Genomic DNA, 12187 nt, shown 5'->3' on the forward strand with positions numbered 1-12187 from the left:
TCATTCCTCAGCGAATCCCACATGCTTTCGTCCACCCGGTCCACGATGAGGGAACGACGACTTTGTATTAACACACAGGGTTTTGAACGGGCCCTCAATCTGAGCAACCAAGGGGTCTGGCTCTCCTCTCTCTGGTCCATCTGACTCTGGCTCTTGTCCCTCTCTTTCTTTCCTTATAGCTTCCATTGACTCTTTAAACTGCTTAAGCTCCGGCAATCGTTCAGACTCAAGATCGTATTTGAGGTCAACAACGTTGAGTTCCTGGTCTACATGAGCATTTTAGCGAAGGGTGACACAAACATCGGTGGTTAGCTTACTGGTAAACATGGAATGAAATGCATTTAGAATGCTTGGATCGGTTGCTTCTCGGCACTGCAATGCGAGTAACATGACAGCAAAGGGGAAGGCAAATCGGTCCCCAATACCTACTTGAGCCATCGCTATGGCAGTTCGAACCTTCTTTAGGTCTGTAGTTTGAGTCGATAGGAAAGTTTTCCTGATATTGCAGACAGGGATCGCCCATCGTGTCCAATCTTTAAGTAAAAGAGGACACAGCGTGAAAAGTCCCGTATCGATGAGTCGCTGCATCGAGACTTGGCTGCACCGGCCTTGAATGTCCAGACGACCTTGCGAGAGGTACTCTCCAAAGTACATGGAGCCCTCTCGCTTGCTCTGGAGCTCCAACACATGAGAACGTGTTGGGGGAAACGTTTTGTTTTCTGGTATCCTGCCTGCAAAGCCAAAGCTTGTTAAAAGAGATGGGGGAAAAATAAAAGGAAAAGGAAAGGCTTCAGGCAACGCGTACTTACTGACCAGATCAGAGACGTATGGATGGAAGTGTTCTAACACATCAAGGTCCCTAACAAATGTTTGTTTTGGAAACTCTCGAGTATCAATCATGATCAGTTGTATTTCCGAGAAGGGCGTCTTGTTGACTTTGGTGTTTCTGAATAAGCCGTATTGGAGGACGAATAACAGAGAGCTGGACCAGGACATGAGATTGCATCGATGCTCATGTCCATATACCCACAAGAGATGATAATATAGTTTCTTGGTAGCTTCGTCTGGCGGAAGCTCTAGTAGATTCATTCTGTCGGAACAATTTTCGCCAGAGGACGTGGTACGGACTGGTGTCGTGACCTCTCGCATGCCAGATGACCCGGGTGACCCAGGTTCATAGAGTCGAAAGAGATATGTTGGTGTGCGATCATATGGGAACTTAGTTTCTTGCCCACTTTTTGGTACAAAAGGCTGAGACTCCATTCTATCAGGGTTCATCGCGACTGTTCTGAAGGTCAATGAACAGATATAACCCAACTGAGAACGTATCAGAATTTATGGGGTGGACTGAATAATTACAAGAGATAGAAGTTATTGAAAGTTAGAGTCTGATTACGACCAAGATTGAGAGTTATACTGGGTGATATCAACCCCGCTTGTCGACAATCAGGCTCCGAGGGTCCCTTAACACCACCACCAATCTTGGGCTCTGCATTGGTCGACCAAGTGCTTATGAGGTCAGACCATCTTGGGAGCATCGTATCAAGTTCCTTCTTTCAACATATTAACAATTTACATGCTTAGTCCACGTCATCTACTGCGTCAGGTCGCAGTTGAGGCCTTTGATCAATTTCTAGCTTAATGCAGTTTCCTGTTTTCACGACCGTTCAGTCATATGAGCTGTCAGGTATCCTAGACCTACTGTACCCATTACCCCCTGTATCAGATCCTGATACAATACGGCGGATCAGATGGTTTAATAACACTAATTTTCGCCTGGTTATATTTAGTTTATCCCCCATTGACCTCGTTTCTTGCCATTTTGCGATTAAGTAATGCATTTCTAAATCAGGATGACTGACGATAATATCCTTTCCCGCCTCCAGCTCTTAATCCATCCTCAGGCCCAGCTCCTTATCTGCGGTTGAACGTTAATCCGACTTTCTGGTTCATTCATAACAGAGATCACGTTCCTGTTCCCGTGCATCAGATCTTCAACCTTATTATCAACAAGATTACAGTTTCTCATCTAACTACAACACTTACCACAAGATGCCTGCAGTGACTCGATCACGGTCCAAAACTTCCCCACTAGAGAAAAACCAATGGTCTATTCCGTTTGGCCAGCAATGGATCAACAGACTCTCGAAGCGCTATGCTGCCGGCCCGTCCCAGGGTCACATAGACACTTGTCACAGGATGATCAGCAAGTTTCGTTGCTTGGGATGATCTAGAAGGGGTAAGGTAGCCTAATTAGCCAAAGTTTCGGCTGCATATTTATTACACGCTAGGTAGGTTTCATGGGACAAGACCAGCCGTCGCAGCCATTATATCTTGACTATGGACCCAAAGCATTCATTCCATAGCTGACTAAAATCTGAACCCCAGTCATTCCAGATCCAGCAATCAAATTGTAATCTCCTCCTCTCTTCGACGAACAGATAGCTTTGCAGTTGGGTTGGCGTTCATGTTGAGGCCATACTTCCTCGGCTCCATACTCGACCCCTCAACAGGCTTGAAGTCATACGTGAGCAGATTGTGAGACAGGGCAATCTTGATCTCCTCAGACGCAAAGAACCTTCCAGGACAGGCAAGAAGCCCGTACCCAAAGCCCATGTGATCCGGAGTGGCGCTCACGAGCTGTGCCTTGCTCTCTTTGCCCGGCTCGCGGCGCATGTTGTAAAAGCGGTATCCATCAAACTTTAAGGGATCCTTATAGTGCTCGGGATCCCAGTGCTGGTGGGCTGACACGAGCGTGAGCTTGTTCTTGGGGAGGATGACGCCATCGGATAATTTGACGTCGTGAGTTGTGAAGCGACGCATGCTTGCTATTACACTTTGTTAGCAATTGTTTGGTGCTCTAGACTAGGACAGGGGGGCACGTACCAATGGATATGGGCTTCAGTCGCTGACTCTCCTTCAAAACACTGTCCATGAGCTTGAGGTTGTAAAGGGAGTTCTTTGACCATCCCTGCTTGCCCAGAACGGAAATGATCTCCTCGCGCAAGGGCTCAACAAGCTCCGGGTTCTGAGCAATGTCAAACATGACCTGCGTAAAGAAATCCGTAGTACTATGCAAAGCGGCTACAGAAAGCGAGAGCTGTGCACAAGCCGGGTCGTACCCAACACCCTTCTCACGCGCAAGGCCATCCAGCCACTCAACAGCATCATTGTAAGTGACTTTCTCTCCAGTTCTCTCAGCCTCAGCTTTCTCTGCGCGTCTCCGCTCAAGAAGTGGGTTGATCAGATCCCTTGCTTCTTGGACTAGCGCACGGGACTCTGTGCAGTGCGGCATGAACCACTGGACTGCGGGCCGAAGCCACGCTGGCCAGAAGCGCAGTTCCTCTACTGCTCGGAAGGCAATGACCGCGTAGGTAGATGTGATTCGAAGCCACTGGGGATTTCGACACATCTCCTTGCCGAGGAATACTCGAGAGGTGATGCGGGCCATGAGTTTCATGTTTGCGTCTTTAGCGGTGATGTCGTGCCATTCTGCGAGACTAATTTAGTTCTTGACTCGCTTACAAGCAACGCATGGATCATACCTGAATCATCTGTGTAAACGTCTTCCAACACCAAGGCGCACTCTTCAGAGACCGCCCCCGTCACCAGAGTTAACTGATGAGTCAGTTGATGTCGCGCAACAAGCTTCATGATGTGACTCTCGTTAGTACCCTCTCTGAAACCCTCAAAACCCGGAAGGTGAGCATAAAACCACTATTCCCGGCTGTCAGCTATATTATTCATTCCTGTCTTTTGTGCTCTTCACCTTGAATGCTGCCATGGTAAAGCTAAGCTTGTCATGGTTGCGAACCTCGTAGGCATACTTTGGCGGCAAGATGTGTAGCTCGCCAACATCGCCCATGATACGAAATGGCTTGTCAGGGCTCATCTGAAGACCCTTCTCGATGAGCTGGCGGGCCCCAAACGTAAAGTCCCTCTTGGCGCGGACGTTGGAGAGTTCGCCAAACTTTCTGCCATTCACCATGATCAACGGCTGAGGTTTAAACCATTGAATACATAGGAGAACGGCAGACGCCGCTAAGATGAGACATGATGATGTGAGAGTGTTCTCACTCATGAATTCCATAACAGCATGAGAATGACTCTTGTAAAACTCGTAGTAGTAATAAGAATTGTTCGTCATTTTGTGACAATGATCCAATGCAAAATATGTCAAGACTGGAGATAAATGTATGCTTCAGTAGTGTAGAAAGTTATTACTGATATCTCGAAGGACTACTCTATGGAGCCTATAAGTTGCATGTCGATAGAGCCGGGAGAGGGGGATTCGGTCACATTTCGCTTTGGGACCATATCCTCCAGAACAAAGCATAAGCCCGTGTGTCGCATGCTGGAACAACATTCCCAAATGATACGAGATACTCCGTTTATCTCAATCATTAACTCCACAACCTAGGTCCTTGTCAATTGCCGTGTCTTAGCGTTGGCAAGGGTTATCGCTACAGCGTCAGACTCTCACAGGCGGCAGAGGTGCGTTTGCAGCCACCGTGACCCTCATGCATACACCTCCGTGCGGCACCTCCTGTAACTATCAAATCTACTATCATGAGTGACTGAGGGCTGATGTCTCAGCCCAGCATGCCGTCAACAGTGAGGATATACGAACACGAAGCAACGCTCTTCAGGGGCGTATGCGGACCTTGATTACAACTCACCTCTTGAGAAGGGGGTGGAGTATTCTTGGGAACTTTTGGGGGCCTGTGGAGAAAGATGATTTGCGTGAGAAGTGGGAGAGTTTCTGGTGGTTGGGAAGGTCTGAAATGCAACGCGTGTTCAAAGGAGATATTGCGACCGATGCACATCGATGGAGTGGATGTTGACGATTGCTGGTTATGGCTGCATGCGTGAAGACCTTTTCCATCCAATTGATTAATGCTTAAAGTAAATTAACCTGAGAAAGACTATCCGTGATGGACAGGAGAGGATAAACAAGACTTGTTCGAGAGTCAGTGAGTCCAACCCATAGCAGCTCAGTAAGCTCATAGCCCACAACCTTTCCCATTGACTTCAGTCAACTACCTATTGCATCTCATCTATCCTCAACAGAGCACAATGAACACATTCAATAGCATGAACACTACTAGCCATGAAACGCTGTTCCAGCAGCTCGTCTCGAGTCTTGACGGAATACCGCTAATGGACGTTCACTGGTTGATCTACGTGGCCTTTGGCGCTTGGCTATGCTCTTGTGTCATTCATGTCCTATTGTCCTCGTCTACAGTCAAAGTCCCCTTTGTAGGATACCGAAGCGTCTTTGAGCCTACATGGCTTCTCCGTTTACGCTTCGTCTGGGAAGGGGGATCTATCATCAGTCAAGGCTACAACAAGGTGAGCAGTCTCTCCTACAGCTGCTCAACCATCCTTTCCAATATCTCATCCATTTTATAGTTTAAAGACTCTATCTTTCAGGTGCGAAAGCTTGGTACCGATATCGTCATCATCCCACCGAATCACATCGATGAAGTCCGAAAGCTGTCTCAGGACAAGACTCGCTCGGTAGAGCCCTTCATCAATGACTTTGCTGGCCAGTACACGCGCGGTATGGTGTTTCTGCAAAGCGACCTGCAGAACCGTGTGATTCAGCAGCGGCTGACGCCAAAACTCGTGTCGTTGACAAAGGTGATGAAGGAGGAACTGGACTATGCATTGACCAAAGAGATGCCTGATATAAAAGGCGAGACTCTCTCAGCTCCTTCAACTGGTTCAACAAATGCTAATGATTCTTAGATGACGAATGGGTTGAAGTTGACATTGCTTCCATCATGGTCCGACTCATATCGCGCATCTCGGCCAGGGTGTTTCTCGGTCCAGAACATTGTCGCAACCAAGAATGGTTGACGACAACAGCCGAGTATAGCGAGAGCCTCTTTATAACTGGCTTTATTCTCCGCGTTGTTCCCCATATCTTGAGACCATTCGTAGCTCCTTTGCTACCCTCTTACAGAACACTACTTCGCAACGTCGCATCTGGTCGTAGAGGAGATCAAAGGCGTTGTTGGTGCTAGTGGGTGGGACAAGACGGCGTTGAATCGACTTCACAAACTCGACAGCTTTCTCAAAGAGTCGCAACGGTTCAACCCCGTGTTTCTCTGTAAGCCTTTTTTCAGCTTGCGCTCTTCCAGTTCCTGACTCAAACCTCCAGTAACATTCAATCGCATCTATCACCAACCTATGACACTATCAGACGGCACCAATCTTCCCTCAGGGACTCGCATCGCGGTTCCCTCCCACGCAATGCTTCAAGACTCAGCGCATGTCCCGGGCCCGACGCCACCAAGCGAGTTTGATGGACTTAGATACTCAAAGATCCGCTCAGACTCAAACTATGCACAGAGATACCTCTTCTCCATGACTGATTCTAGTAACATGGCGTTTGGGTATGGGAAATATGCTTGCCCGGGGCGGTTCTATGCATCCAATGAGATGAAGCTGACTTTGGCGATTTTACTCTCGAATTTTGAGTTCAAGTTGCCAGATGGGAAAGGGAGACCGCGGAATATCACTATTGATAGTGACATGATACCTGATCCGAGAGCGAGGCTGTGCGTCAGGAAGCGGTCACTGAGAGAAGAATAATGAGCAGTATCATACATACGACTGAGATAGCTTTCCGTTTCAAATTGACATTTATTATCCAAAAATTAATCCAGAATGCTTCACAATGAGGCTCGAGTAGTCCGGGGTCATGTCTGCCAACTTGCAGTCCATTACTATACCTCCTAACTAAGTCTCTTCGCAAGGTCAAACTTGAGTCAACCTCAGTCTCGTAGGTTCTTTGCTTGATAGCTCTGGGAAATATTTTTTGGGGCCTCGGTAGCGGAAATTGAAATGAAAGAATGAAGGAAAAGGTCGAGACAATGTAAGTCGGGGGGCACGGTTGACCCTGAATCGTGACTCCGAAGTCAACAAAACGTCGCGGAACGTCAAGCAACGCACCCTTGCAATATTCGGTGAAGCCATACTCATGGATCACCATTTCAGCTTAACCCCTCACCTTTCTACGGACAATAAAAGTTCGAGGCGTCTGGATACGTAGCATTGCTAATATGTGGAGGTGGACGTAGAATATCCAACTGCCACTTTGGGCATTCCCGATTTCGAAGACTCACAGGCTTGGCATTCATAAGTACTCTGGCGATCTGGACCGGCCCGTCCCCGTAAGGGAGCTTGAAAAGAGGAGGTCTTGCGTCACAATCTGGAAGGTTACATGCATATGCCATGGGTACACCCGGGGGTCGGAATTGCAGCCACACGCCTGGCTGTCAACCAAGCGCTTCTACAACCACCCAAGGGACACGTTAAACATCTCAGATCTGTCGGTAGACGATATCATCACATTTGATGTTTCTAAATGATAAGTGGAAGTGAGACATGATAGAGTTTCGTGCCGAACAAGCGGATGGTATTAGCCAGGAAAGTATGTTGTCAGCTGATCAAGGTCGTGATGCGAACGGCGTAGTAGGTACCATGTATTGATAGCTTCAGTACAATATGATACGTTTACTAGTCATCGACACATTTCTAAGATACGAGGATTTCATTCTTTGGAACAATTTCCCTTCTGCCTACACCGTTATCTGTCAATCATTACCCAAATCAAACTCGCCTATCACTTTTATCACCCTCGTCACGATGTCTCAGCAGGACACTCATCATGAATCACCAGTTGGCAAGAATGTTACTGCTACTATCGCCTACCACAGTGGACCAGTTCCTCCAACCTCCCCAATCGCCGGTGTCACTACGCTCGAAGACTGCACTCAGCAGCTCGTAGCAGTGAATGACATCCGTCCTTCTGTCTCTTCCTTCACCCTTGATGGCAATGGGTTCCAGGTGGTCAAACATATCTCGGCGGTCAGCTCTCCGCCGTACGATCACTCGTCGTGGACAGACCCCGTCGTTCGCAAGGAAGTGTACGATCCTGAGATCATCGAGTTGGCAAAGTCTGTCACCGGAGCGAAGAAGGTCATGATCCTCCTTGCTTCTTCACGAAATGTCCCGTTTAAGGAGCCGGAGCTCGCTCCACCATACCCCATGCCTTCAAAGTCAAGTAATGGCTGCAATGGAGGGGAAACTGGCCCAGCTGTTCGACCCCAGCATGAGCTTCCTACCACGAGGGCAAAGGGTTTCCAGAAAGGCGAAGAGGAAGGTCCAGTGCGCAAACCTCATAAGGACTGGGGTCCATCTGGCGCATGGAACACTCTTCGGAACTGGAGCCAAGAGCTCATTGACGAGGCTGGTGATATCATCAAGGCAGGCGATGTGGCTGCTGAGCTGCCAGGAGGTAGAGCAAAGAACTACCAAGGCAGACGATGGGCCCTGTACACTACATGGCGTCCATTGAAACCTGTCAAGCGGGATCCAATGGCCTATGTCGACTACTGGACAGCTGATGAACAAGACGGCGTCAGCTTCTGGCGTAACCCACCAGGTGTTCATGGGACGTTTGAGTCAGATGTACTGCTGACCAAGGCTAATCCCAAGCACAAGTGGTACTGGATTAGTGACCAGACTCCAGATGAGGTTCTTCTTATGAAGATCATGGATACCGAGAGTGAGAAGGACGGGAGTGATGTCGCGGGAGGGGTTCACCATTGTTCGTTTCATCTGCCGGGCACTGAGGATGAAGAAGTGAGGGAGAGCATTGAGACCAAGTTCATTGCATTCTGGTAATATCTGGTCGTCTACATAATCCAGCCCCATCACCGATTCTTCATTTATCGCAATATTAACTTGAGGAATTGTCAAAGGTGATGTCATGAATAGTTGAAGCATTGAGCCCAGTTGCAAGCCTCTTTGCGCCACTGCACTGCCAAGTCAATCCTATAGCATCAGAGATTCGGTTATTAACCTCGTGTTTTAAGTTATTACCAAGCCGAGCGCGAGCTGACCAACACGCGATGGTGCTTCTCCGAGGAGAATTTCAAGACATGTAATTGGCCAGGGTGCCGCAGATGCCGCTATGACCAGGTTTTTGCTGTTGCTCGTCATGCAGGCTGACATCGGGTATCCGGGTAATCGATACACGGGAAACCGTTTAGTGGCGTTATTCGCTGACTAACTTCGAGTATGACAGTTGCAGAGATACAGTTTCCGGAACCAGACGGAGATAATGCAATGTTGAGTATGAATTCTTATAAGCCACTATAGTATTTATATGCTGCTGCGTCGCTGTCGCTATTCTCAAACATCTCATCAGGCATCATCTCCAGTATTCAATAACATTGCAATATATCTTACAAACACCCTACTACTATTATAAAATGGATCCATCTAAGCTCCCAGCGTCAATGAAGGCTATCCTCCAGCCAGACAAGCACTCTCATAAGCTCATTCTCTCATCTCAACAACCCGTCCCTACCCCAACCCATCCTCAAGACGTCCTCGTCAAAGTTCACGCTACCTGTCCCTGCAAGGGCGAACTCGACTGGGCCCTCTGGGCACCTGAGTTCATCGGCGACAAGATCCCTATCCCAGGCCAAGACCTCGCAGGGACCGTCGTCTCAGCCCCCGACAACAGCGGCTTCAAACCCGGCGATGAAGTCTACGCCCGTATTGAAGCGAACCGTCCTGGTGCAGGCGCAGAATATGTTCTCGCGCGGGCCTCTGAGCTTGCTATTAAACCTAAGAACTTGACTTGGGCTGAAACGGCGGCGAGTCCTATTAGTGCACTTACTGCATACCAGGGACTATTCACAAGAGGTGGTTTGGATCCAGAGGCTCTGAGGGGTGATGAGGCTGCACGGGAGAAGAATTCCAAGGTCCGACTTCTTATCAACGGTGCTGCTGGAGGAGTGGGAAGCTGGGCTGTACAGCTCGCTCGCATCGCTGGAGTGAAGACTATCACGGCGGTGGTTGGAACACAAAATATCGATTTCGTTCGACAACTTGGCGCGACTGAATCCATTGATTATAAGAAGCAAAGCATCGGGGAGTGGGTTGCCCAAGATCCGGCATCTCGACAGTTCGACCTTGTTTTTGACTGTATCGGCATGCCTTCTCTGGCTCAGACGTGGTATGCAGTCCGGGAAGGAGGAACACTTGTCAGTGTATGCGCCGTGCCCGAGCAGAATCGTCCGGAGGATGTCAAGAAGGAGGCCAACACTGTCTTCTTCGTCATTGACCCGGTCGGCAAGGATCTGGATCACATTACAAAGCTTCTGGAGGCTGGTGATATTAAGCCGCACATTGATAGCGTGGTTGGTCTGGATGACTTTGAGGAGGCTTGGGAGAAGGTTGAGTCGGGTCGAACTAAGGGAAAGGTCGTCGTGATGGTGATGAAGGACGAGTAGTGGAAGGTTCAAACATTCGTTTCGGGCATCGGTATCGTATTTAATCGTTTACTTAGTTATAGATCTCATCTCATAATATCTATTTCCATCACCCAGAATGTTTTACCCAGTAAGCCTGAGGATTACACCAGCCCTTTAGACCGACCTCCCCCCAATCCATACCAATACCGCTCTGCTTATGTCCCCCAAACGGGACATTCGGCGCAACCTCGAAATGCGTGTTAACCCAAACACTTCCCGCTTCCAATTGTTCAGCTATTCGTCGAGCACGAGCAACATCTTTACTCCAGACAGACGCTCCAAGACCATAGTCTGATGCATTGACCCTGGATATGACATCGTCTTCGGACTGCCACTTCATGACAGGAACGATTGGACCAAAGGGTTCAGTTTGCACTATTTTTGAATCCTCGGGTGGGTTGTCGATGAGAACTGGTGGGATGAAGTAGCCTTTATCCGATTTCGCAGCTGATACGCTGCCGAATGCACGTTGCCATCCTTGCTTGTCGATCTCTTCATAGAGGCGTTGGAGTTTGTCATACTGCATCTTATTCTGGATAGGTCCAAAGAAGGCTTCAGGGTCAGAGAATTCGCCGGTCTTGAGACCTTCCAAGAACTTCACCACCTCAGATACAAACTTGTCGTAGATGCTCGCATGGACATAGACGCGCTTGATGTTCATGCAGATTTGTCCGCCGTGAACATAGGCGAGAAACGCGACCTATCAGCTCTTCAATGAACCTTCCCTTCATCAGATAAAGTATAGAGAAACTTACCTTTCCAGCCACTGCAGGAATGTCAACATCTTCACAGACGATCGCAGCATCGTTACCGCCCAATTCAAGAGTGACACGCTTCAACGTAGCTGCACAAGCCGCCATGATCTTCTTACCCGTCTCAGTAGAGCCAGTGAAACTCACCTTAGCTACACCGGGATGGGCAGTCAGCATAGGTCCAAGGTCATCACCACCGCTCAAAGCTTGGAACACGCCAGGAGGAAGGACTTTAGCTCCAATCTCTGCAAGCTTAAGGGCAGAGTACGGAGAATATGGTGAGGGCTTCCATATGAATGCGTTACCAGCCAGCATGGCAGGGTACGCTTTTCCAATGCCCAGCAACATGGGGAAGTTCCATGGAACGATGCCGACGCCGACGCCGAGGGGAACGTAGCGCACAACGGCTGTTCTCTTTGCATATTATTAGACCCTTTCTTGTCACAGCAATAACGGACGTGGCACGTACATCTTCATTCTCCTCAGGCTTGTCCTCCTTGATCCTCAGCTTTGGAGTCTTTCGAATATGCTCCATGACAAGCATCAACTCAAAACCACCGGCCTGGGGCGGTTTGCCAGCTTCACGGCCTAGAAGTTTAATAAACTCTTGCTTATGTGCCTCGATAGCATCTGCGAATTTGACGAGGTAGTTGGCACGCTCATCCCATGATAGCTTTCGCCACGCAGGGTATGCCGCTTTCGCAGCGCTTACAGCTTGATCTACATCTTCTTGGGTCGATACGGGTGACTCCCAGAGAGTCTCCTCAGTGCTAGGACAGATACCACGTCGGGTTTCCGAAGTGGAGCTCAACTCGTTGTTTATGACGTTCCAGAAAGTCTGTCTTTAGAGTAAGACAGTTATAGCTTTACTGAGAGGGATATGTACGTACTTGGAAGTCAACTTTCTGCTCAATGGAGACACTCATGGTCACAAGTTGGGATCAATGCGAGGTAAGTGATGAGGAGAAGCGGTGCGATACTAAGCGAGCGACCATGCTGGGTATTTATCGCACAAACGCCCAGTCAGACAATCATCTTCCTTCTGGGCATTCATTGCAATGGCAGAGTATACTTAACTCCGGCACGGATCGGATGTTG

At 48.7% G+C, this 12187-nt stretch overlaps 6 protein-coding genes across 6 annotated transcripts; 3 read left to right on the forward strand and 3 right to left on the reverse strand.

Annotated features, from left to right (window-relative positions):
• Positions 1-1278, reverse strand: FOIG_09086 (uncharacterized protein; the record flags this gene model as incomplete). Its single annotated transcript, XM_031209271.1, has 3 exons — positions 1-266; positions 318-731; positions 810-1278. The coding sequence occupies 3 exons, from the start codon at positions 1276-1278 to the stop codon at positions 1-3; spliced, it is 1149 nt and encodes a 382-aa protein (XP_031061308.1).
• A 1128-nt stretch (positions 1279-2406) lies between these two features.
• Positions 2407-4147, reverse strand: FOIG_09087 (uncharacterized protein; the record flags this gene model as incomplete). Its single annotated transcript, XM_031209272.1, has 4 exons — positions 2407-2828; positions 2887-3492; positions 3546-3717; positions 3770-4147. The coding sequence occupies 4 exons, from the start codon at positions 4145-4147 to the stop codon at positions 2407-2409; spliced, it is 1578 nt and encodes a 525-aa protein (XP_031061309.1).
• Positions 4148-5076: 929 nt separating this feature from the next.
• Positions 5077-5751, forward strand: FOIG_09088 (uncharacterized protein; the record flags this gene model as incomplete). The annotated part of the gene is made up of 2 exons (XM_031209273.1): positions 5077-5352; positions 5413-5751. The coding sequence occupies 2 exons, from the start codon at positions 5077-5079 to the stop codon at positions 5749-5751; spliced, it is 615 nt and encodes a 204-aa protein (XP_031061310.1).
• A 1905-nt stretch (positions 5752-7656) lies between these two features.
• Positions 7657-8697, forward strand: FOIG_09089 (uncharacterized protein; the record flags this gene model as incomplete). The annotated part of the gene is made up of 1 exon (XM_031209274.1): positions 7657-8697. One exon carries the CDS (start codon positions 7657-7659, stop codon positions 8695-8697), a length of 1041 nt encoding a protein of 346 aa, XP_031061311.1.
• A 590-nt stretch (positions 8698-9287) lies between these two features.
• FOIG_09090 (uncharacterized protein) lies at positions 9288-10316 on the forward strand (the record flags this gene model as incomplete). Its single annotated transcript, XM_031209275.1, has 1 exon — positions 9288-10316. One exon carries the CDS (start codon positions 9288-9290, stop codon positions 10314-10316), a length of 1029 nt encoding a protein of 342 aa, XP_031061312.1.
• Positions 10317-10404: 88 nt separating this feature from the next.
• Positions 10405-12056, reverse strand: FOIG_09091 (aldehyde dehydrogenase (NAD+); the record flags this gene model as incomplete). The annotated part of the gene is made up of 4 exons (XM_031209276.1): positions 11980-12056; positions 11559-11927; positions 11093-11503; positions 10405-11037 (listed from the first exon to the last, which is right to left on the reverse strand). The coding sequence occupies exons 1-4, from the start codon at positions 12013-12015 to the stop codon at positions 10405-10407; spliced, it is 1449 nt and encodes a 482-aa protein (XP_031061313.1). The 5' UTR covers positions 12016-12056.
• Positions 12057-12187: the final 131 nt, after the last annotated feature.

This window comes from Fusarium odoratissimum, assembly GCF_000260195.1.
Source record: "Fusarium odoratissimum NRRL 54006 unplaced genomic scaffold supercont1.14, whole genome shotgun sequence".
NCBI classification, from domain to species: Eukaryota; Fungi; Ascomycota; class Sordariomycetes; order Hypocreales; family Nectriaceae; genus Fusarium; species Fusarium odoratissimum.